The following is a 26,889-nucleotide window of genomic DNA, read 5'->3' as shown; positions in this document are numbered from 1 at the left end:
GCTTTAACCCAGAAAAATAAATAATGAAAATAAATAAATAAATGAATGAATAAAAACCTTTCACTTAAATCAAAAACCCCTTTTCAATCAAAGAAAGTGTTTGAATGCAGAAAAACAATATTTGAGACCCAAAATATTGCATTTGAACACTTTTTTCTTTGACTGAAAAGGTTTTCTTTTTTTAAAATTGAAGTGAGTAATTTTATTATTGAATTTTTATTAAAGTCATTATTTTTTGTATTTATGCCATATCAAGAGTAGGATATTTGTGTCTTTATTACTCAATCCCCCCAAAATATCACTTAGATAAAATATTTTCAATTAAAAAAACTTAACTTCAGTCAAATTGATTGAAACTTTTTTTTTTTTTTTTGTAATTTATTTAGGCAACTTTCCTTTTCATTAACTAATAAAGAAACACATCTACTTTCATAATTGTCTTGGGCTCCTGTCAGTCTTAGCCTTTAGACCCATCATCACTCCCCCCCCCCCCCCCCCCCCCCCCCCCCATAGTGATAGTGGTAGAACCCACAGTGGTATTCGTGCTTAAAGGTGAAGCTTTCAGGACTGAACACCAAACCTGTACTTTGCCCTCAGACAGACGGAGTGGGCGGGGCCAGAGCTGTAACCCCGCCCCCTCCGTGCTGCAGACACAGACCGGTCTGAGTGTTTTCTGCAGACGTGAAACATCTCGTCCAACAGGAAAACTGTGTCTGACACATGTTGAACTTGAGGAAATCCGGTGAACGTTGGGATTAAGAGTGGAACCGACCGATGAAGGCAGACAGCTGTTGGGACATCTGGACACACAGTGAGTTGAATGGATCTGATCCCTGTTTGCAGAAATCAGGACCTTTAACTGAGTAAACAACAGACCAGTGCCAAGTTTATCTGCAGGTTCACAGTCACTGACATGTTTTCTCCATTTGTCACAGTATCATCGCTTCCTGCCAAAACTCAGTCCAAACTTTGCACCTTCACACTCTGATTTAATCTGTCAAAACATGCATTAACCTGTCATCTTCTGTTTTTCTCATGATTTAAAGGCCTGTACTGCATTTAAAAGTGATTATGTTTAGTTGAAAATATTTTTAGGATGATATAAAATGCAAAGTACAAAATGTTTATTCTTTAGTTTTTATTTATATTTTTGTGTGTTACAGCCTTATTCCAAAATAGATGGGATCTTTTTTTTTTTTTTTTTTTTACTTCAAATTTTTATACACAACATGTTATAGTGACAAAGTGGAAAAAGCTTTTGAAAATGTTGCAAATAAAAAAAGTATGTTTAACATGAATAACATATTTATAACATATATAACATTTTTTTCCCCCCAACTTTACTGAAAACATTTAAGTATACAGTATAAAAATTTGAACAAAAAACAAGATGTCAAAAGGGAAAAGGCATTTTAACATATAAGTTTAAGAAAATAATGAAAGATACAAAGCATAATATACAAATAATAGTATAGAAAAGTAAATAAATAAATAAAAATAACAAATCTAACAAATATAAATAAATAATACAACAGAGAGTTCAGTCAATATTAAATAATTGTTTATAAATAGCCAGGGTGTTGGAGCTTTTTATTTTATTTTATTTATTTTTATTTTTTTATTATGGATAAATTCTAAAGATTTAATATAATTTTCAAATTCCAGTAGGAAGATTTTAAAGTTTGGGTGTGTTTTAGTGTATTTATTTTTATATATATGAAATTTTTAACATGTATAACATGTACATACGTATTCACAGTGTTTGTCATGACACTCAGAATCCTGTTCATCCTGTTTCCACTCATTGTGTTTCTAATGTTTCCATAACTTGATTGGAGTATACCTGTGGTAAGGTCAATTAATTGGATATGATTTGGAAAGGCACACATCAATCAATCAATCAATCAATCAATCAATCAATCAATCAATGTTTATTTATATAGCACTTTACAGCAACAAAAAGAAGACCAAAGTGCTTAACATCTAAAGATATGATCAAATTATCCAATCCAACTTCATTTGTAAAGCACTTTAAGTAAAATAAATATGTAAAGTAAAATAAATAAATAAATACAAATACAGAAGAATAGATAAAACCTGAATAAAATACTAAAATAGATGAAAAACATAAAAAGCTGTACAGTTAAAAACAACAACAAATAAGAACAATAAACCAATATCAAATAAAACAACTGAATAAAAATAATACATTCAAACATCTCACGTGGTTTCAAAGGCCAAGGAGAAAAGATGGGTTTTAAGAAGGGATTTAAAAACAGACACAGAGGAGGTCTGTCTGATATGGAGAGGCAGATTGTTCCAAAGTTTAGGAGTTGCTGCAAATTATAAGATAACAGTTTAATCAAATACTATAAAAGTGCATAAAACAAGAAGACACAACACACAGTGATAGAAAAGACCACACATTTAAAACCTAAGTCCTAAGAAGTCTCAGTGTTAAAGGTTAAAAGCTAGTCTGAACCAAGGTTATTTTATCGTTAACAAAAACGAACGAAATGACGAAAACTAAAACTGAAAAAAAAAATAAAAAATTGTTAACTGAAATAAATAAAAACTCAAATTAACCCTTTCATGCACAAATTATGAGAACCTTAATCAAAATTTTTTCCTGAGTGTTTTTATTCCTCTTTAGGCATTAAAAAAACAATGCGATTGAAAATTTTCTTCTGAAAAATAAATTAAAAATAAATAAATAAAATAAAAATAATTTTAAAACATTAAAAAAATATATACATTAAAAAAATAATAATAATGAAAAAAAAATCTTATGAACCTATTTTTCATGAAGTTGCAAAAATGTCCACTCAGCTGGACACCACATGTTTAATTTTTGATGCACAGAAACATGTATTTACTGATAAATTGTGAAAAACTATGGGGAGGGCTTGTGATTCTGGGGGTTTATGGTCAGTAGAGCTCTACATAATGTTACCGATTCATGTCAGAAAAGATATGTAGTGCCTTAAAACTTTAATAAAGATATGTGTTAAAAATAAATAAATAAATAAATAAATAAAGAAATCCATGAATATACAGGAGAACAGCTGTAGAATAGCTGTCCACTGAAGTGACCAGTGTGCATGAAAGGGTTAAAAGAAAACAATGATAACTAACTGAAACTGTATTGTGTACTTACAAAACTAACTAAAACAGATTTTTTTTTTTTTTGCTTAAATCAGGATTTTTTTTTTTTTTTTTGCTTAATTCAAGATTTTTTTTTGCTTAATTCAAGCAAAAAAAATCTGCTAATGGAGCAAGTGAAAATTACCTTGGCAAGATTTTTTAAAATAAGATTTTCAAGATCTATTGTCTAAAAATACGTTCTTACATCTCACTGAAAAGTTCCTCTTTAGGTGAATATGTCTTATTTAATTGTGATGGGATATTATGACTACAAATGAGAAAAATATACATGGTAAGATTTAGATTTTTGCAGTGTGCAAAGAAGCATGGGAGAAACTGCCCAAAAATGTGTCAAGCTTATAGTATCAGACAGATTTGAGGCGGTATCGCTGACAAGTATGTCAAGAAAGTATTCAGTAAACGCTGTGAACGTGTTAGATTTTTGTTTATTTTTGAAAAATAAATTTAAAAAATTTGCAAAAGATTCAAACACTTTTTTGTCACCTTGTCATAATGAGGTATTGTGTGTAAAAGATTTAAGTAAAAAATGAATTTCATCTATTTTGGAATATTTCTGAAACACAAAATGTAAAAAAAAAAAAAAAAAAAAAAAAAAAAAAAAAAAAAAAAAGTGTGCCGCTGTGAATACTTTCTGGATGCACTGTAAAACCAAAAAGATTCCAAAACAATATTACAGTCAACCTTAAAGTTTTCATTCTTCATATTACTATTTCTACGTACTGTAACAAAGTCGGAGTTTCAGTAAAAATGCAGCATTGGTTGATTGCTAGTTACTAAAAATGACAGCACTTAACCAGTAATAGGCACCTTCAGAATGACATCCATTAGAGCTGCAGTTGATCATTTCACCATTCATGTAACTGTTCTTTCCTGACACTTCACTGTTATTTCATACATTTTGATGGATGAACCCTAACTCTGACATTTTAACTTCAGGGAACCGATCAGAAATAAAGGCTCTTCATAGACATTAAATGTGTGAACTTTACTATTGCATTGCAACGAAAATGGATGAAAGAAAGAAAAGGGAGAAATTAAATGTTTCAGTCAGCTATTATTTAAAAATACAGTGTAAAGCACATTTGTACAGAAAGTGGAATGCAGATAATATTCAAGAAAAAAGAAGTAAAATCCAGAATAAATAACAGAACCATATAGATTCAAGAATGAAAGCATTTATTGTCACATAAACAGTGAAGAAACATGTTTCCCTGTACAATGAAATTCCTGCTTTGTCCACAGAACACCAGACACATAAAACCAACAGTATAATAGATAAAATAGTGCAAAAAAAAGAGAAGGGTGTCAAAAAATGTGTTCAAAAAAGATAAGAGTAGTTACATGATCTTTAGTTTTGGGCTCTTACATTTTACACGTCTGTACCTACGGTCTGATGGTAGAAGTGTGAACAGTCGGAGCTGAGGGTGGGTGATATAAGGTGCAGATGCTTCTACTTTATAGAACAAATGACAGATACAGTCATAGTCTGTGGCTTAAAATGCAGAAATGCAGGTCATTTTGATTCGGATTTTAGATCAAAGAAACTCTGAGGGTCACAGTTGTGCTCATAAGTTTACATACTCTAGCACAGGGGTGTCAAACTCATTTTAGCTCAGGGGCCACATTAAGCTCAAATTGACCTCAAGTGGGTCGGACCAGGAAAACAGTAGCATAATAACCTGTAAATAATGATGATTCCAAATTTTTCTTTTTGTATTACTGCAATCAAAATCAATTATGAAAGTATGTACATTTACAAACTATCCAAACAAAATAATGTGAATAACCTAAAAAAACTGAAATTTCTTGAAGAAAAATAAGTGCAATTTTAACAATATTACACTCAATTTACCATTTATACATGCATATTATGGACTGCATCTACAAAGGTGAAAAATATTTAATAATAGGAAGAATAATGTTATAATTTCACTTTCAAAAGTTCAGGTTTTTCACGTTATTGTTAAAGGATAGTTTGTAAATGTTAATATTTTCGTAATTTAATGTAAGTTTTTATACTGAAACTAAGAGAAAAATTTGGAGTTCATTATTTATGGGCGTAATGTAATATTATGTTTTTCACATTAAACTAAGAAGATTTGGAGTCATTATTTGTAGGTTATTGTACTATTATTTTAGTTGAGATCACATTGTTCTGTATGTGGCACCTCAACTTAAACGAGTTCGACATCCTTGATTGTTAATATCTTAAGTGTAATTTTTGCGCTTTGCAAATTCATCCCGCGGGCCAGACTGGAACCTTTGGTGGGCTGGTTTTGGCCCGCGGGCCGCATGTTTAACACCCCTGCTCTAGCAGAATTTATGATTTTTTTGCCATTTTTCAGAGAATATGAATGATAATACGAAAACTTTTCTTTCACTCGTGGTTAGTGGTTGGGTGAAGACATTTATCATCAAACAAATGTGTTTGTTCTTTTTAAATCATACTGACAACAGAAACTATCCAAATGAGCCTGATCTAAAGTTTCCATGCCCTAGTTCGTAATCCTCTGTTTTGGCTCCTTTAACATCAGTGACAGTTTGAAGTCTTTTGTGGTCGTTGTGGATGAGGCTCTTTACCTTCTCAGATGGTAAAGCTGCCCATTCTTCTTGGCAAAAACACCTTCAGTTCTTTTAAGATTTTGGGTTTTCTTGCATGAACTGCATGTTTGAGACCTTCCCAAAGTGGCTCAATGATATTGAGGTCAGGAGACTGAGATGCACTGCAAAAATCGAAATCTTTCCAAGTGTATTTTTCTCATTTTAAGTCAAAATATCTCATCACACTTAAAATAAGACATAATCACCTAAAGAGTAACCTGTAAGTGAGCTATAAGAACTTATTTTGAGAAAACAGATCTGGAAAATCTTATTTCAAGAAATCTTACCAAGATCATTTTTACTTGTTCTATTGGCAGATTTTTTTTTTGTTTAATTCAAGATTTTTTTTGCTTAATTCAAGCAAAAAACATCTGCCATTGGAACAAGTGAAAATTATCTTGGTAAGATTTCTTGAAATAAGATTTTCCAGATCTATTTTCTCAAAATAAGTTCTTATAACTCACTGAAAAGTTACTCTTTAGGTGATAATGTCTTATTTTAAGTGTGATGAGATATTTGGACTAGAAATGAGGAATATACACTTGGTAAGATTTAGATTTTTGCAGTGTGGCCACTCCTTCACCTTCACTTTTTTCTGCTGTAGGTAGTGACAGGTGGACTTGGCCTTGTGTTTTGGGTCATTGTCATGTTGGAACATCCAAGACCATCCCACGTGCATTCTGTCAGGGTATGGAAACTTATGAGCGCAAATGCATGTACTTTATTTTACAGACTGATTTCTATACCTGTTGGTAGAAATGTATTTATGCAATGAAAAACACTAAATCTGTGTAAACTTGCATGTGCCTCCTCATGACATCGATGATGAATGAATTAATTTTAATCCATTTCAAAACTCCTGGTACCAGAATGTACCTGAATCCTGGATACCCACAGGACTGGATCCTGCAGTTCAGTACAGAGGTGGTCTGAGTGATCATTTCTATTCCAATTAGGGTCCAATGTTTGCACTGCAAAAAATTATTTCTAAGAAAGTGAGAAAATCCTCATCTCTGGAACGTTTGTCTTATTTTCCATCTAAATAGAAAAAAAAAAAGCTTGCCAAGAAAAAAAAAATCTTATTTTAAAAGAATATATCTAACTTTTTCTGAATAAGATTCTCCAGCTAATATCAAGCTGGATTTGACCAATAATAAGGTATGACAATATTTTTCACATGATCCCAGCAAAGGATCCAGATTGTTTTACTTATTTTTAGACTGAAACCACTTGCACAACTTCTCAATTTAAGAATCTGGAGAAATGACAGTAATTCCCCTTATTTTCAGACTTAAATTCTTATATCCAGCTCAGTCAGAGACTGAAATTCCTCATTTAAAGTAATTCTGTCTTACATGAGTGTGATTTTATTTCTTGTTCTGTACTTTGTCACTGTTGGCTAAAATTGTAGCATTTCTGTCTAGTTTTAAGGCACATTATGGTTTTTTTTTAGTTGATAGATTTTTGCTTGTTTTAAAAATTCTAGCCAAGAATTTTTTTCTTACCCCATTGGCGGATTTTTTGCTCAATTTAAGCCAATTTGACCAGATTTAGGAATATTAGGCTCATTTCTAGCAGGGCATTTTTTTGGTCCAGTTTATGTATGAAGTGTCACCAATCAGAATATATGTAAATTAATACATATTAAATGTCTTCTTTAATTCTTAATTAAAACAAAACTAACTTCCCTTAACCTCCTAAGACCCAGGAAATGTCAGCAAAGTACCAGCTTTTTTGTTTTTTATTAAATAAGTGCCTATATTGGAAAAATCATGATGCAATAGTTTTTTTCAGATGCAGTTTTTAAAATGTTTATGGAATGTCCTTTGTGGTGGACAGTTTTCTTTTCTCTTTTTTTGTATGAAGTTGTGAAACTCTTGTCCACAAATGTGGACAGAAAACCTATAGCTGGGTCATAAGAGGTTAAATCCATCAATGTCATTTAAAAAAAATCTGTTGCATGTGTACTAAATCGAGGTGACAACGTCTGATCATGCGGCAGGTTTGGATGAGTGAGAAGGCCATGGATGAGGAGAACGTTGATGAAACACTCACACTGCAAAATGAGGAAGAAACTGAAGACGAGGAGCCCAAGTTTTGCGGCGTATGTGGAGATGAGGCCAAGGGTTATCACTTCAACGCCCTGACATGTGAAGGCTGCAAAGGATTCTTCAGGTGAGGTTTTTTTTACTCCTTCTGCTTCGTAAACATGCTTGTTGGGCAGTTTCTGCAGAATATCTCAGAGTAACATCAAAAAAACAAATAAACATCACTAGCTAATAATTTGCTCAAATTTAAACCTCAGTTGTTTTTCCATGTAAGTTAGTGTCTTGGTGATTAAAGTTTGGATTAATTCTGTAAAAATTCAGTAGAAACTGAAATAAACTAACTCAACTGAAGTGAACTGAACTGACCAGGATCCACACTGCAAAAATACAAATCTTTCTGAGTGTATTTTTCTCATTTCTAGTCAAAATATCTCCTCACACCTAAAATAAGACATAATCACCTAAAGAGTAACTTTTCAGTGAGATATAAGAACTGATTTTTAGACAATAGATCTGGAAAATCTTATTTCAAGAAATCTTACCAAGATAATTTTCACTTGTTCCATTGATAGATTTTTGTGCTTGAATTAAGCAAAAAAAAAAAAAAAAAAAAGTGAAACAAGTGAAAATTATCTTGGTAAGATTTCTTGAAAGTTCCTCTTTAGGTGATTATGTCTTATTTTAAGTGTGATGAGAGATTTTGACTAGAAATGAGAAAAATACACTTGGTAAGATTTAGATTTTTGCAGTGCATCAAACTTAACACGATAAGCTTTTCATTGTCAGTGTTTCCTTATTCAAAGGAAGCAGCTGAATGTCCCATTAATGTAAAATGCATATTCAGTTTAGAAAAAGGCAGGTCATGTTCTCTGAGCTGATTTACTCCTTTACATTCCCCAAGAGGAAGTTGTGTCATGAGTGTGTTGATAAATGCGTTTGTATGGATGCATGTGATTTGTAACTGCACAATGCTACTTGTGACCAGAACTAAGTGGATTCTGTGAATGAATTCAGGCGCACCATAAAGAGGTCAGATCAACTCCGCTGTCCGTTCCTGAATAAATGCATCATAACCAAAAACAATCGCCGGTCATGTCAAGCCTGCCGCTTCCAGAAATGCAAGGCCATTGGGATGCGCAAAGACAGTAAGTACCATCCAGATTGAAGAATGAGCTTTCATTATAGAAATACATGAGGGGTCAACCTGTTACCTGCCTGGTTTATTATCTAAGCTGATATTCTGTATTTTCAGCCATTCCTTTATTTTTTTTTAAAAAATCCAAAATCCAATAAAATTAATAGCTGTGATCTCTGTTCAACAGATGCTGAACAGAATCTAATAAAACTCAAATTTTAGTCAAATTACTTCTTTCCATTATTTTTATTATATTGGCTTTTACATCAGAGTCCCCTGCATTTTATGGTTTAATAATATTTAAAAGTTGTCTTGTTTTGTTGTAAACTGTTGTAATCTGCACTTCCAATTGCACAATAAATCGAATTGTTTTTTTTGTTTTTTTTTGCCAAGTGCGTAAACACATACGAGTAATTCTCTGCCACTAGATGTTGTCTCTCTAGTACACAGGTGTCAAACATGCGGCCTGGGCGCCAAATCCGGCCCACCAAAGGGTCCAATCTGGCCCGCGAGATGAATTTGTGAAATGCAAAAATTACACTAAAGATATTAACAATCAATGGTGTCAAAATCATTTTAATTCAAGTTTCACATACAGACACATACAGTCCAATTAGATTTTAAGTGGGTCAGAACTAGTAAAATATTATCATAATAACCTATAAATAATGACAACCCCAAATTTTCTCTTTGTTTTTTGGCGTAAAAAATTTAAATTACATGAAAATGTTTACATCACCAAACTATACTTTTACAAAAAATGTGAAAAAATCTGAACAAATTTGAACAAATGGAAATGTCTTCAGGAAAGTAAATGCAATTTTACCAATATTCTGCTTGTTACTAAATGTTTTGTGTGATTGTAACGCACATGTGTAAATGATAAACTGATAAACCGAGGCGTAATGTTGTTAAAATTGCACTTGTTTTTAATAAAAAAAATAAAAAAATAAAAAATGAAAAATAAATAAATAAATAATAATAATGGATTAGATTTCTATAGCGCTTTTTTGGTCACTCAAAGCGCTTTACATTATTGACCCATTATTCATTCGCTCTCACATTCTCCCTCTGGTGGTGGTAAACTACATCTGTAGCCACAGCTTTTTCTTAAGACAGTTCAAGTTGTTCATGTTATTCAGATTTTTAAGGAAACTTTGTAGATGCAAACCTGACCAGAATATAATTACAATTTTTTCACTGTTATTATTTTACTGGTCCGGCCCACTTGAGATCAAATTGGGCTGACTGTGGCCCCTGAACCAAAATGAGTCTGACACCCCTGGTCTAGTAGATCTAATAACAAATGCAAGAAAAGTAAAATAATAAGAAAAAACCCTCTATATACATAATTGAATCACATGCATTCCCAGTGTCGGCTCATTAAAGATGTGGATTCAGTGACGCTGAAAAGAAAAAGATTCTATGTTTTAAAAAAAAAAAAAAAGCTTTATTAAAATAGTAGGGAGCATTTGAATTAGTTTTTGAAGCTGAATAATAAAATCTGCTTGAGTCAATTATGTGAACGACATCCTCCACCCAAATCAAAATATAAGACTTTAAACTCTTATTCAGACTTTAACATGTGCTACTCTGGGAAAAAAAAAAAAAGCGCTACAAACATTAGTTCTGAATAATGCAAAACGTAAATCTCCTTCCACCTAAAAGTTAATATTGGTCAGCTCTCAAAAAAAAAAAACAGGTCAGCTATGTTCACTTTTACCTCAACATCTAGTCTTGCACATCCCTAGACAATAGATACAATAGAATTGAATTGTCTTTATTCTTATGATAGTTAAGTAATTCTTAACTGAGCATAAACCAAGTGTCTCCATCACCATTAATTATATTATCATCTGTATTTTGTATTTTTCACTGTAAATCATGTATTTTCCTATATTTAATTTTCTATATTTGATTTAAATATTCATGAAAACTCAGAGTTAATTCAAAGGTTATTATTAAAACACACAAAAAATGAAGAAACAGTGAGTTTTGCAGTAAATATATCAATAACTGAACATAAACCAAGTGTCTCCATCCACTGTCATTGATCCAACTCCATGGGTTTTACAAGTGAATCAATGTTGTAGAAGATGACGGTGTTGCCACGGTAACTACAGAGTCTCTGAACGTCCAAATGGGTCATATCTGATGACCGTGAAAAGACGACAAACTGTATTTTACCTCAATTATTGACACGTATTAATAGGATAAGTGGATCAGCAGTTATTTAATATTTTATATCAGTAGATGCTTTTGGTCGCTGGTGGATGTTTGGGTCTTTATGGGATAAGAGTGGGTGGTGTTCAGAATGGGTTTGTCTGCAGGTACTGGTATTTTTGTGTCCTTGCAGTGGTCATGTCGGAGGAGAAGGTCCAGGAGAGGAGGATCAGAATCAAGAAAAACAAGATGCGTAACAGCCTGATGCAGCTTTCGTCCCAACAACAGGAGATGATAGAGGAGCTGCTCAGTGGCCATCGCAGCACATTCGATCCAGCCTTTTCACATTTCAGTGGCTTTAGGGTATGGGAATACTTCCAGGCATGTTGAACATACTCACGTTTGTTGTCTCATATAAACTTTTGTTTTTTCTGTAGCCTATGGACAGAAACACCAGCTCTGTGAGTGAGTATAACCAGTATGCAAGGGAGGCCTGTGACCCACGGAATATCTGTCCTGAAAACACCTGCACTGCTGCTACTGAACCTGCAAGTCATCCCAGAACATCCTCGTATGATTGCTCCTTCTTCCCATCTTCCTCCTCTTCCTCCTCCTCCTCCTCCTCCTCCTCCTCTTCCTCCTCCTTGTCTCACAGTCACCAAAAAGAAGATGATGAAACGGACAAAAGAGTCTCGGTTTTTACCGCTCTTCCGCATGTGACTGACCTCAGCACGTACATGATTCAAAACGTCATCCGTTTCTCCAAAAGTCTCCGGTTCTTCAGGTGAAATTTCTGCAGTGGGTATTTATTGCCCCGCCCCCCTGAAGGGGAGGCAAGGGATGTTGTTTTTGGTTTGGTTTGTTTGATTGTTAACACTCTAGCAGCAAAACTATAGAGCACAGGTGTCAAACATGCGGCCCGGGGGCCAAATCCAGCCCGCCAAAGGGTCCAATCTGGCCCTTGGGATGAATTTGTGAAACGCAAAAATTACACTGAAGATATTAACAATCAATGGTGTCAAAATCATTTTAATTCAGGTTCCACATGCAGACACATACAGTCCAATTAGATTTTAAGTGGGTCAGAACCAGTAAAATATTATCATAATAACCTATAAATAATGACAACCCCAAATTTTCCTCAGTTTTTTTGGTGTAAAAAAAGTAAAATTACATGAAAATGTCTTTATTACCAAACTATACTTTTACAAAAAATGTAAATAACCTGAACAAATATGAACAAATGGAAATGTCTTAAGAGAAGTTAATGGAATTTGACCAATAGTCTGCCTGTTACTAAATGTTTTTTGTGATTGTAATGCACATGTGAACATGATAAACTGATAAACCAAGACAGAATATTGTTAAAATTGCATTTGTTTTTCTGAAGACAATTCAAGTTGTTCATGTTATTCAGATTTTTAAGGAAACTTTGTAGATGTAAACCTGATCATAATATAATTTTACCTTTTTCACAGTTATTATTTTACTGGTCCGGCCCACTTCAGATCAAACTGGGCTGAATGTGGCCCCTGAACTAAATGAGTTCGACACCCCTGCTATAGAGGGTGTGCATGTGACATCACCGCGGTTACACCCACTGAGTGGCAGAAAGAGGGAGATGAGTGACAGCACTGGCTTCAATACTGTCTAAACTGAAGAACAATATTTAATAAAAAATGAGGAAGAGCTGTTGTGCGATTGATTGTATGAACAGGTTTGAAAAGCAGTCGGAGCTATTGTTTTACAGACACCGAAAGACAAAGAAAAGAGAAGTAGATGGATCCACAAATCCAGGAAACCAAACCTAGATCTGTGGATCCTGTTTGGTGTCAGGTAACATTCATTTATGCTGTATTTTTGGGTAAAATCAAACCTTAAATAACGTGTTGTTTTGGCTAAAGATACTTCTTAGTAAAGCTCTTGGTTTCATGATCAGATCTTTCATGGTTTTTGTCTTCATTTTGTGATTATGAACCTTGTGCTCCTACATGATTAGTAAACTAACTAAAACTGAGGCTAACCTAGTTTTTCAAATACGGGGGTACTGGAGAATAAAGCTACGACGGAGTATTAGGACCACATGAGAAAATAAAAACACTTGTCACTACGAGTATAAAGTCATAAAATATCGATATAAAACCCATAATTTTATGATACAGTCGAATACAAAAAGAATCACAATGTTATGAGAATAAAGTCGTAGTCATAAAAAAACCTCATAATTTAACAAAAATGTCATTCGTTTATGAGATTAAAGTCGTCATATTCTGACAATAAAGCCATAATATTACAAGAATAATGAAACCATGTATATTTGTTTCAGGTAAAAATAGCGATGATCCCCTCCACCCTGGATGTCAGGATGCTCCATTTCAGTCCACATGTCAGTGTTCATGGTCCACTTGTTCTTTGGTAGCTCGTACAGATCCATGTCCATTCCAGTTGTCCTTAATTTAATTTCATATTTCAAATTTGCCCGGTCTCTCTGTGTTTACTGCTGTACTCATGTTGAGCAGGTTGGTTTTTGCCACTCAGTCTGACTTAGAGGGGCGTGGCCCGGGGGGAAGTGACAAATGTGCATATCCTCTATTGGTTGAACTCATACTAAATTTGGTTTACAGATTGCCAGTGACCCAGAATAAATGTGGTTACATTTGGGAACAATAGGTCAAAGTTAAAATTTTTTATGAATTGTTAAAATCTTTTTGTTTTCCATTTACTTATAATGGACGAAATTTCACATGTCTGTAGCAGCAAAACTATTGGTTGAGTTCTTACCATATTGGGTTTATAAATTGCCAGTGACCTAGAATAGATGTGATTACATTTTGCGAAATGTTGGTCAAAGTTGAAATTTTTCATGAGTTTTTAAATATTTTTTCTTTTCCCATTTACTTATAATGGCTGAAATTTCAAATGTCTATAAAAACATCCATTTTGTTTCAATTTACTTCAAACTGGGCACATATGCAGAGTCAGTTGATATGCTGACATCAGCACATGCATAGACATGATGACATCAGCTGGATCGATGCCCAGATAAGCTACAGTATGTGCGAGGGGCGGGGTTTGTTGTGCCTGGTACCACTTGTTTAATTTTTGGAATGATTCATGTGGCCTGAATCATTAAGTCAATGTGTGCATGTGTCATTAAAGGTCTTTAACCATTGAGGACCAAATCACACTGCTGAAGGGAGCCTCATTTGAGATGATGCAGATCCGCTTCAACATGGTGTTCAATGTAAACACGAGCATGTGGGAGTGCGGACCTATTACCTACTGCATAGACGACGCTGTACGAGGTGAGACCTACTAGTTACACAAACAAACCACCGAAAACAGTAGTAGATCTACTACAGTGTAAACCTGGACAGAGAAATGCATACAAAACCTCAGTGGAGATAAATAATAAAGCACAAAGCCTTCATTACTGTACATAAAGGGGTTTTATGTAGTATTAATATTCCAAATTCTCAACAACAGGAGGAAGTGAATGTACCAGAAAACACTTAAAAAAAACAAAACCACCATCGAATTAATGCACACTGAATAAAGTATAAAACTCATGTTTACACACATCTGTATTATGGTATCATCATGTTTTCTGCTGCGAAGAAAACCTCAGACCCTTATTCAGTCAAAAGACCAAAGCGTTCTGCATCAGCTGATAGTTCACATTATAACTCTGTTTATCTCTGTTTTTAGACAGTTACAGTAAAACCACAAAACACCTCCATTTTCTGTATAGTTTGGGTTGTCAATACCTGTACTAAAGACTATAAAAAGTGTTAAACCACCACTTTAATTCACATGAAATGAAATACAATCAAATGTGTTGAAGATAATGAACATTAATTTTGCTAAAATGTCAACATTCACTCTTTTTTTTTTTTTTTTTTTACACCATTTTATTGTTAGGATCAGAATCAGAACAGACTTTATTGTCGTTACACACTTGTGTACAACAACATTAGGGAGCTCAGACCAATACAGTGTGTAAATCCACAGTATAGGAATATAAATAAGAGCACACTTTAAAAAAATATAAGAGTTGTATGTGCATGTGTAAATTATAACTAATTCTTTCTTGTGTTGGGTTGCACTTGCTTGAATCAGTCTTTTAACACATATATTATTTCTTCTACTTATTTGTGTGATTTGCAAAACTAGTACTTGTTTAAACCTGCCTGCACACCATTATATCCTGTACTAAATATAGCTCATATTTTAACAGATAAGCACGAATGCTTAGAATAAGGAATAAATTGGGTCATGTGAAGACTGAAGTAACACTTGATTAATCATTTATTGCATGGTTCTTCATTAGGCAGTCTAATAATTCTTATAGCATTGACAGGGAAGTAATAAAGAGTACATTGAATGAATTAGGACTGGTTTGGTTTATTAGACTGATGGATGATCTGGTGCAGATTGGACACAGCAAAGACGTATAAAGTCTGTGTGAGGACGTTCAAAGTGCAGCAGAAGTGACCAAAGTCTGATCCTTTCACTCACATGTGACTCAGTACGAACAGTACAAACATGTGGAATCTGATGTTATCCACTCAGATCTGGGCCACCTCCATATGTGGTCCGAAATCAGATCTTTTGCAATGTGATATCAGTCTGATGACCCAGATAAGGATTCATGTGACTTTTATAAAGCTCTAGATCAGGGGCCACCAACCCTGGTCCTCCAGATCTACTATCCTGCATGTTTTAGATGTTTGCCTCTTCCTACACACCTGATGGTCATTATCAGACTTCTGCAGAGCTGGATGATAGGCTGATCCTTTGAATCAGGTGTGTTGGAAGAGGGATACATCTAAAACATGCAGGATAGGAGCTCTGGAGGACCAGAGTTGGTGACCCCAGCTCTAGATCAGGGTGTAAAACATATGGCCCCCCCACTGTGAACTGTATGTTATGTACATGTGTAAATTATAAGGTGAGCCATAATACGGTTAAAAACCACTTACTTTTCTAAAGAAATTTCAGGTTCTTCAGGTTCTTCATATTTTGTGTGAAAGAATAGTTTGTAAAGATAAATCCTGAGTTGTTTCCACAGTTCAACTGGACTGGTTTTGTTTTTTAAAGTTGAACTTTGGAAGCAACTATAAATGAATGATGACCTGGACAAATGAGTTTTTACACAGGCATCTCGTAAATATAAACATTTACAAAATGTAATTTAACTTTTTTTGCACTACAGCAAAGTTAAACATTAGGAATTGTCATTATTTACAGGTTATTATGCTATTATTTTACTGGCTTGGCCTGCTTAGAACAGAAGCTTTATTGTCATTTTATGATTTACGTTTGTTTAGCAGCAAAAATGTCTCTTGCAGCAGCTACTGTTTCAAGTATGCTAAAAATAAATATGTATGTATAAAAATATATTAAAAAGTATTAAAACCAGAAATGTGCAAAAAAGGCAGTTATTATAAATATAATCAATTAATATGTATTAAAATATGTAGTGGAAAGGAGCAGTAGTTATGGCATTAGTGCAGATTATTCCACAGAGTGATGATAATGCTTGAGGTCAAATGTTCTGTATGTGGAGCTCAAATGAGTTTTACACCAATGCTCTCGATCAGGAGTGTCAAATTCTGGGCCTTGGGGGCCAGTATCCTGCATGTTGTAGATATTTCCCTCTTCCATCACACCTGGAAGCCATTCCATCATTATCAGGCTTCTGCAGAGCGTGATGATGAGCGGATCATTAATTGACCCAGGTGTGCTGGAAGAGGGAAATATCTGAAACATGCAGGACACCGGCCCTCCAGGACTGGAGTTTGACACCCGTGCTCTAGATTGACATTAATCACACCTCTTACAAGTTATTATCTTCACTTAATTTGCCATTTGTAGATCTATGGTTCAGACTAAACTGTAACAGTTCTGACCTTGTTTCCAAATAGATGTTTAGTGCAGGTACTGACAACACAAACTGTAGAGATTTGTGGGTTTACTGTGACTGTTTTTGGTCTAAAAACAGAGATAAGTTAACCAAGGTTATTATCGTTAACGAAACCTAATGAAATGACGAAAACTAGAATTGCAAAAACATTTTCGTTCACTGAAATAAATAAAAACTTTAATTAAAAGAAAAAAACAATAACTAACTGAAACTGTATTGTGCGCTTACAAAAGTAACTAAAACATATGAAAATTATGGATAAAATTCCCTTAGTTTTCATCTTTGTCAATGTTGGATTGATATGAAATCGATTTATTTCCAATTTTAGCTGCTGGCACCATATGATATTTAACAGTCCGTCACTTGTGGTTTCCAGTCGTCTTCTGGTCCCCACTCTACCTGGAAACATGGAGACTAAAGTTGGGAGAAAACAGCAGAGTCCTGTCTGGGATTCATTTAAATATGACAAAGAAGATAAAAGATAATGAGAAAACTAAAACTAAATTAAAACTAAGCATTTAGAAAATAACAAAAACTAATAAAAACTAGCAAACCTGCTCTAAAAACTAATTAAAACTAACTGAATTAAAAAAAAAAAAAAAATCAAAACTAAATAAAACTAAATCGTAATGAAAAATCTGAACTTATTATAACCTTGAAACTAACAGATATGATGTAAACTATCAGCTGATGCAGCATGTGAAGATGATTAACAGACTATCAAAGCGTCAGGTGTCTGAGTTTTTGTTGGAAGAATAAAACTCGATTATATCATAATACAGATGTGTACAAACATTGAGCTTTATACTTTATTCAGTGAGTGATGCCATCTGTGGATATGTTGGTGGTGTTGGTAGTCGTAAAGTCAATGTGGAACAGGACTTGCCCTGCTGTTGAGAGTTTGGATTATAAATACTACATATAACCCCCTCTAAGAATAAGATTTAATATGAACAACTTGTAGTGGTATTTTTTTTTAGTATTTTTCCTGAAGGATGTGATCTGAACTGTTCAAACTGTGATGCTTTAGTTCAGTATTTTTCAACCTTGGGGTCAGGACCCCACGTGGGGTCGCCTGGAATTCAAATGGGTTCACCTGAAATTTCTAGTAACTAATAAAAAATGAAAAATAAAAACTTACTAATAAAAAATATATGTTGAGTTGACAGAGACAATCACAATCCATCAAAGACATGACAAACTGAAGCTGAAACTGAAGCACTGTGGTACTGTTTATCTGTCAAATGTTCATTGTGGTCAGTTTCAGATGCTGCAGCTCTTTCATAATTCATAGTTTGAGTTCTTGTTTGTTCAGTATTAATTGTCAACCTTGTAAATCCAAGCTGGACTGACTGTACATATCCTGACCAAGGAAAATCAAATTCTCACTTTATGCAGTAATCTCCACCTGGCTTTTCTGCCTCCGTCCATAATAATATACATTACATCAGGGGTGTCAAACATGCGGCCCGCCAAAGGGTCCAGTCCAGCCCTTGGGATGTTTTTGCAAAGTGAAAAATTCCACAATCTTGAACTGAATTAAGCAAAAAAAAAAAAAAAAAAAAAAAAAAAAAAAAAGCTTGAATTAAGGAAAAAAATGTTGAATTAAGCAAAAAAAAAAAAAAAAAAAAAAAAAAAAAAAAATCTTCAATTAAATAAAAAACCAAAATCTTAAATTTAGCAAAAAATCTTGAATTAAGCAAAAAATCTTGAATTAACAACTTCAAATTTGTTTCTTTGTTTTAGTGCAAAAAATAACATTAAATTATGAAAATATTTACATTTACCAACTATCCTGTGACAATAAAATGTGAATAACCTGAACAAATATGAACAATCTGAAATGTCTAAAGAAAAGTCAGCACAGTTTGAACTATTTTCTGCCTGTTCCTCAGTGTTTAGTGTCTTTGTAGATCTGATCCATAATGCACATGTAGAAATGATAAGTTGAAACAGAATATTGTTAAAATTGTACTTATTTTTCTCAAGAAATTTCAGTTTTTTTTAGGTTATTCAATCTTTTCTTTTTTTGGATAGTTATAAAAGTAAGTATTTTCATAACTGAATGTTTTTTTCTCTTTACCCTAAAGCAAAGACAAAAATTTGTTGAGTTGACATTATTTATATATTATTATGTTTTTTTTTTACTGGTCTGACCCACTTCAGATTAAATTTAGCTGAATGTGGCCCCTGAACTAAAATGAGTTTGACACCCCTGCATTATATAGTCTAAATTTAGTCTAAAATTAACTTTTATTTGCAACCTAGTATAGCAAACTATTGTACTACCATGTACTACTATAACATGATCAAGAAATTAATTTTAGCAACAACAACAAAAAAAAGTCTCCGTTTTGAATGTCTGGGGTCGCTAGAAAATTGTGATGTTAAAATGGGGTCACGAGCCAAAAAAGGTTGGGAACCATTGCTTTAGTTCATGTGGTTCAGGCTGTTCGGACTGTGACCAGAGTGTGTGGATATTACTTTATATTGGTTCGTTACCGTTATAAGTAATATATTGATTGTCAACACTAATACAAACCCTGAATGTTGTTATGCTTGATGTTAGACATTATGAGGCATGTTCTAACTGGTGTGTGCGTGTCTCTTACACGTCTTATCTTATGGTGTTTGTCACATGAGTCTGGCAGGAATCTTAATGTTGTCGAACTGGTGTCGTCTGCTTCACGCTGAATGGAAGACAATAAAATACCCTCCGTTTTCTTTCTGCTCTGTACTCACCGCTACCGTGTGCGTTGTCTCGCAAATTAGCTTTGAGGTATTTTCTGCAGAAAAAGGCAACTGTTCTTTGTCAGGATGAATCTTTTCTGTTGCCAATGACAAGAGATTTGTCCTGATCAAAAACTGTTCAGGTGAGGTTTAATGTTGCTGCTGCAGACAGAGACAGAAGTTTTGGCAGTAAATCAAATTTTGTTTTGACAACTTTTGCTGCTTCAATTTTGTTCTTTTGTCTTTTTTCCCCAAATGTTTCCCACAAATTCCAAATACTTTTACTGCCAAATAAATCACTTTTATATAAAGAATCCAAACTTTTAGGTATGATTGTATATTATCAACATTAGTTATTATTATATAATCACATTAACCCTCCGGTATCCGGGTGCGCCTTTTAGGCACACTTTGCACTTTGTTTTAAAAAAATTTCATATTATTTTTCACAATTTAAATAAGGTTAGAATTCAAAAGTTGTTCATTTTTGCATGATCTTTAAAATTCTGGCCACCAACTAAAATTTGCACATTATAAACAAAAGAAAATTACAAGACTAGCATCTGTCTCCCATGTGTGCCTAAAATGCACTATTTCTTCCATTTGATATGTATGATTAGGGCTGACCTTGATTTACAAAAATAAAATCAAATTAGAGCAGAAAAATAAATCAATATATAATATTTAATAGTTTGATCTATGGGTGTGCATTTTACACACACTTGGTGACAGATGCTAGTATTTTTGAACATTTGACCTAGCGCCAAAAATAATAATGAAAATTAACCAATGTTGCTGTTCATTGACATATGCCAGACTGCAAAAATCAAATAATATGTGATCCACTTTTTATGTAGTATATTGAAAAAAAATTATTTTTTGTGTTTTTTGCATCCAAAAAAAGGTTTGTTTACATTACAAACACAGGATTTAAAGGGTTAAAATTTGTGACAATTATTGAGTATTTGGTATTTTTATTTATGGCTCAAGTTGATGAAATAGAAAAACATGTAAAAGAATTAAAAACAAACTGTATGAAAAATTTTTTGACATTATTCCACAAGTGTGCCAAAAAGGCATACCGAAGGGGACGGGATACCGGAGGGTTAAACTAACCCTAAAAACTGCCATCTGTGATGCCAGAAAATCTGAGTATTTTGTTTTTGTTTTGTATATTCTTAACAAACTTGGCATTTGTGCTTTAAAATCTTAAAGGATGTCACACGTTTATGCATAATAAACCTGAAAAGCCACTGATTCATAGTCAAATTTTCAATGCTAAATATATAAGAATAAATATATACTTGGGAATATTGAGTATAACGACAAATTTATGCATTAAGTTATTTAACAAGCTGAGACTTTTAACCCATAAACACCCAGCACTAGTTTTGTGTCACTTCCCAAATGAAATTTTCTCTATATATCTAACCTTTCTTAAGTGATTTATCCCCATTTATTATAATAGTATCCCCTGTATTTTCCATTTTTAAGTATAAATCAGATATTTTTCTCTATTAAATTCACTGATCATGAAAATGTTCATAAAAGCTTAGATTAAATTTGAGAATTATTATATCAAAAACAGACAAAACAGAAGAAAAAGTGACTTTTTCAGTAAAATATATTATTAACTGAACACAAACCCAGTGTCTCCATCCACTGTCATTCATCCAACTCCATGGGTTTTACTGGTGAATCAATGAACATGAATATACAAGAGAACAGCAGGAGAAATGCTGTCCACTGTACTGACCACTATGCAGGAAAGGGTTAAATAACATCCACATATGCCTAATGCACGTCTGCTGTTCTGTGTCCTGTAGCGGGTTTCCAGTCGGTCCTGGTGGATCCTCTGTTTAAGTTCCACCACACGCTACGCAAACTGGACCTGCAGGAGGAAGAGTACGTCCTCATACAAGCCATCTCCCTGTTTTCTCCAGGTAAAAGCAGATATCAGTGCTGCAACTACATACAGGGGTTGGACAAAATAATGGAAACACCTTAAAACATCAACAAAATATAATTTAATATGGTGTAGGTCCGCCTTTTGCGGCAATTACAGCCTCAATTCTCCGAGGTATTGATTCATACAACTTATGAATTGTTTCCAAAGGAATTTTAAGCCATTCTTCAGTTAGAATACCCTCCAACTCTTTTAGAGACGATGGCGGTGGAAATCGACGTCTTACTTGAATCTCTAAAACTAACCATAAATGCTCAATAATGTTGAGGTCTGGGGACTGTGCCGGCCATACGAGATGCTCAACTTCATTAGAATGTTCCTCATGCCATTCTTTAACAATTCTAGCTGTATGGATTGGGGCATTATCATCTTGAGGTGAAGGTGTTTCCATTATTTTGTCCAACCCCTGTATTAGGACCATTTTAGGTCAAATTAAAACACTTAAAACAAGCTGATGAGGGGAGAATATTTTGACAAACTTTTTTACTAGATAAAAGTAGTAAATTTGAAAGACTCACTTGCCAAGAAAAGTTCAAATATTCTCTGAAACTATAAAGCTTTCTGGGATTCTTTTTTCTCAGAATTTCTCAGATTATCTGAAAATGTCCTAGACCACAGGTGTCAAACATGCGGCCCAGGGGCCAAAACCAGCCCGCCAAAGGTTCCAATCTGGCCCGTGGGATGAATTTGCAAAGTGCAAGTAAGGGCATCAAACTAAAAAATAATATCATAATAGCCTATAAATAATGACAACACCACTTTTTTTTCCTCTTTGATTTAGTGCAAAAAACATTAAATTATGAAAATATTTACATTTACAAACGATCCTTTAACAATAAAATGTGAATAACCTGAACAAATATGAACAACCTGAAATGTCTAAAGAAAATTAAGTGCAATTTTAACAATTTTCTGCCTGTTACTAAATATTTTGTGCCTTTGTAGATCTGAGCTTTAATGCACATGTATAAATGATAAGTCGAGGCATAATATTAATAAGATTGTACTTGTACTTCTTAACAAATTTCATTTTTTTCAGATTATTCACATCCTTTTTGTTTGGATAGCTTGTAAATGTAAATATTGGTATAATTGAATGTCTTTTTTTTGCACTAAAACAATTTGGAGTTGTCATTATTTATTGGCTATCATGTTATTATTTTACTGGTCTGGCCCACTTTAGATTAAATTGGGCTGAATGTGGCCCCTGGAAAAACATGAGTTTGACACCCCTATCCTAGACTTTTAATTTGTGTGAACAAACAGTGGTGACAAGTTCAACAAACTGGAGATAGCCAAACAATAGCAAAAAAAATGAAAAGGGATGAAAGGAAAGGAACAAAAAGAAACGTTAATAATAAAATAATCATAAAAAATATAAAACGGCAGTAAATAACATGAGGATCTTAATAACAATGATATTACCACAATAGTGTAGCTGTTATCAGTTCTTCCTCTGCTACTAATTCTTCATGTTATAAATTTGATTTGATTTAATTCATTTATTTATTTCGAACATGCAAACAAACAAAATAAAACAAAATAAATAAAATAAAACATTTAAATGAACAGAATCTATCTTCAGGCACATACAAGTCGGAATTTTGCAAAAGGAGTTGGAAGAAGTATAAACTTATTTAATCCTAACCCTCAGTACTTTTACACCTTTATCATTAACTTGATACAAGAATCACACAATACTATTTTCCTAATTTGGGCATCGAACCACGACACATACATAATGCAGTAACTGAATTATTCACAACAATATGTTCATGGTAGTACCGTCATACAAACAGACTCAACAATTCAACCATTTTCTTTAATAATTACAGCAGATTTATCAATTCAACATCATCCATAAACAAACAGGCCTCATTGTCATTATTAAATACTGTACCTCTCAAGAGTCATTTTTTTTTATATATCTTTTTTTAAACTGAATTATGTTTGATATTTGTTTTATCTCCACACACAATTTGTTCCACAGTTTTACTCCACAGATGGTGATACAGAAACTTTTTAATGTAGTGCGTACTTTATGAATCTCTAAATTTAACTTTCACCTTAAATCATAGCCTCCCTCTCTTTCACAAAACATTTCTTAAATATTGCCTGGCAGTAAGTTATTCTTTGCTTTATACATTATTTGAATAGTTTTGAATTCCATAAGGTCAATGAGTTTTAAAGTTTTAGATTGTAAAAATAGTGGATTTGTGTGTTCACGAAAACCAACATTGTGAACAATTCTTATTGCTCTTTTTTGCAATATAAAAAGTCTTTGGAATGAACTTGCATATGTATTTTCCCATACCTCCAAACAGTTTTTTTAGTATTTAGTATTATTCTGTTATTATTACTATGATATTCTTGTAAAATGTTAAACATTTATTTTCTAGAATGCTGTGTAACATGTCATATGATGCAAGGTTTCTACAGGTCCTTAAAAATGATGAAAGTCTAAAAACACAAGCTCAATTTCAGGACTTTTTCTGTATTTGTTTGATTTTGGTTGAATGTTATGCACTGTCTGGTTGGAGTCGGATGAAAATAACTGCTCATTATTAGGAACACTGGTAATAAAGGCTTTATTTGTTTATTTATTTATTTAACCTTTATTTAACCAGGAAAAGGATCCCATTGAGATTAAGAACCTCTTTTTCAAGGGAGTCCTGGCCAAGAGACAGCATGAAACACAGCACATAGTTACAACATACAATTACCTCATACAGTTACAACAAACAATAATTTACAGGACAATTCAACCTATGACCAGAGGTTAGACCAGAGGTTTCAAACTTATTTTAGTTCAGGGGCCTCATACAATCCAATGTGGTCTCAAGTAGGTCAGACCAGTAAAATAATAACATAATGATAATTTTTTTTCTGTTTCAGTGCAAAAATATCAGTGTGGGCAAAAACGGTTTTCACAAAAAATGTTAACATGAGATTTATTAAGAAAAATAAGTGCAATTTTAACAATATTATGCCTCAACTTATTTACACATGTGCATTACAGATTACAGGGGGTCTACAAAGGCACAAAAGAATTTCTTACAGGCCTAATATTGTTAAAATTTTACACCTAGTAATTTGGTGTTATCATTATTTATAAGTTTATTATTTTACTGGTCTGAAACCAGTTCACATCAGATTAAATTGTCCTGTACTGTATATGGTAGCTGAATTAAAATGAGTCCTTCAGTGTAATTTTTGCACTTTGCAAATTCATCCCGTGGGCCAGACTGGGCCGTTTGTTTGACACCCCTGTTTTAGAGAAACCAGAAAAAAAAAAACAATGAAAAGCCTCCAGCAAAAACAACGCAATTACCTGGTATTGTTGTGCATTCTCATGGGGATCATCGTCACCATCTGCCTCCAGCTCAGCAGCATGTAAAACAGGTCTTAAATTACACCCATAATGAGCCCAAAGCAGCCGCAATTTAACAAGTTTATCCTCGCAGAAACCTAATATTTATCCCAATATCTTCAATATCTTGTTTTCTGTCCTTTGAGATCGTCCAGGTGTTCAGCAATATGATGTCATAGACGACCTGCACGAAAACCTGGGACTTGCACTAAAAACCTGGATTGACTGTAAGAGAACAGGCCCAGAAAAACAGTGAGTGACATTAGCAGGAGCTGACATTTACCGTTCAGTCCACCACCTTCTACCTCTGTAACTCCTCCTTTACTTCCACTGTTTGTGCAGCTTGTTGTATCCCAAAGTGATGGCCTGTCTGACTGAGATGAGAACCATGACTGAGGAGTACAGTAAACAGGTTCTGCACATCCAGGACATCCAGCCTGATGATATTTCTCCTCTTATAATGGAGGTGGTCAGTAAGGACGTCTGAGGAGGAATTATTGACAACTCTGTACCTGTAGAAGAATGTAAAGCAAATACTGTTGTGGTTGTGTGCAACATACATACACACACACACACACACACACACACACACACACATATATATATATATATATATATATATATATATATATATATACTGAACAACAAAAGAAACCCAAGTTTTGGTTGTTAATTTAGGCAAGAGTTCAGCTGTCCTGTTGAGTTGTCAACTGAGATTACAATAAGTGAGTGGTAACCATTGGAGCGTGTGTTTGCAGGCAAACACGACCACGAGTGGTGTTGAGCACGTGTACAAGTATCAGAGGTGCGGTACGTTTTGAGTGATATGGTAGTGGGAGCAACAAATGGGAGTGGCAATTCCCTTTGTTTATCCAGGGGCTATAAAAAGAAATGGTAAGATTCAAAAGTTACTGCATTACCACGATGCCTCGCCTTAACGATAATCTGAGATAACGCGCCATTGGTATGCTTGATGCTGGTTTAACGGCTCGCAACGTTGCCAGATGTCTGCAAGTGCACGAGTCCACCATCAGTAGGCTGAGGACACGATTCCGTGACACAGGGACCACTCGGGACAGACCAAGATCCGGAAGACCACATGTGACCACCCGTAATCAGGATCGCCATATTCGCTTGGCCCATCTCCGTGACCGTCAACTCAGTGCTACAAGGACAGCAAGAGAGACCCACTGTAAATTTCACAGCTGGATATAAATATCTCATATGAAACCAATATTCGTAATAAAACTCCCATATAAACCAATACCGAAACATACTTGCGTTTCTTTTGTTGTTCAGTGTATACATACATATATATATATATATATATATATATATATATATATATATACACTGAACAAAAATATAAACGCACCACTTTTGTTTTTGCTCCCATTTTTCATGAGCTGAACTCAAAGATCTAAAACTTTTTCTATGTACACAAAAGGCCTATTTCTCTCAAATATTGTTCATAAATTTGTCTAAATCTGTGTTAGTGAGCACTTCTCCTTTGTCCTTTGCTGAGATAATCCATCCACCTCACAGGTGTGGCATATCAAGATGCTGATTAGACAGCAGGATTATTGCACAGGTGTGCCTTAGGCTGGCCACAATAAAAGGCCACTCTAAAATGTGCACTTTTACTGTATTGGGAGGTCCGGGGGGGTGTCAGAAAACCAGTCAGTATTTGGTGTGACCACCATTTTCCTCTCACAGTCTTCTTCATGAATTCTCTGAAACAGCTTTGGAGATGGCTTATGGTAGAGAAATGAACATTCAATTCAC

The 26,889-nt window shown here is 33.9% G+C and overlaps 1 protein-coding gene across 2 annotated transcripts; it reads left to right on the top strand.

The window, feature by feature from the left end:
• Positions 1-675: 675 nt before the first annotated feature.
• On the top strand, positions 676-25,747 carry nr1i2 (nuclear receptor subfamily 1, group I, member 2). 2 transcript variants are annotated; one of them, XM_030124208.1, is made up of 9 exons: positions 676-811; positions 7,769-7,941; positions 8,829-8,959; positions 11,306-11,475; positions 11,550-11,896; positions 14,272-14,417; positions 21,595-21,711; positions 25,251-25,356; positions 25,447-25,747. In XM_030124208.1, exons 2-9 carry the CDS (start codon positions 7,775-7,777, stop codon positions 25,589-25,591), a joined length of 1,329 nt encoding a protein of 442 aa, XP_029980068.1. In that variant the 5' UTR covers positions 676-811; positions 7,769-7,774; the 3' UTR covers positions 25,592-25,747. The 2 variants fall into 2 exon arrangements, with proteins under 2 accessions (XP_029980068.1, XP_029980069.1); XM_030124209.1 differs by lacking the exon at positions 21,595-21,711.
• Positions 25,748-26,889: the final 1,142 nt, after the last annotated feature.

Source organism: Sphaeramia orbicularis, chromosome 21 (genome assembly GCF_902148855.1).
Source record: "Sphaeramia orbicularis chromosome 21, fSphaOr1.1, whole genome shotgun sequence".
Lineage (NCBI taxonomy): Eukaryota > Metazoa > Chordata > Actinopteri > Kurtiformes > Apogonidae > Sphaeramia > Sphaeramia orbicularis.
This window is presented reverse-complemented; position numbering and strand designations above follow the sequence as displayed.

What these genes read in the sequence shown, in the direction of transcription:
- nr1i2 (XM_030124208.1), top strand. Translation starts at nt 7,775, where the DNA reads ATGAGTGAGAAGGCCATGGATGAGGAGAACGTTGATGAAACACTCACA. An exon ending in CACATTTCAGTGGCTTTAGG is followed by an intron (nt 11,476 to 11,549) that starts GTATGGGAATAC and finishes TTTTTTCTGTAG; the next exon opens with CCTATGGACAGAAACACCAG. An exon ending in CATCTCCCTGTTTTCTCCAG is followed by an intron (nt 21,712 to 25,250) that starts GTAAAAGCAGAT and finishes CTGTCCTTTGAG; the next exon opens with ATCGTCCAGGTGTTCAGCAA.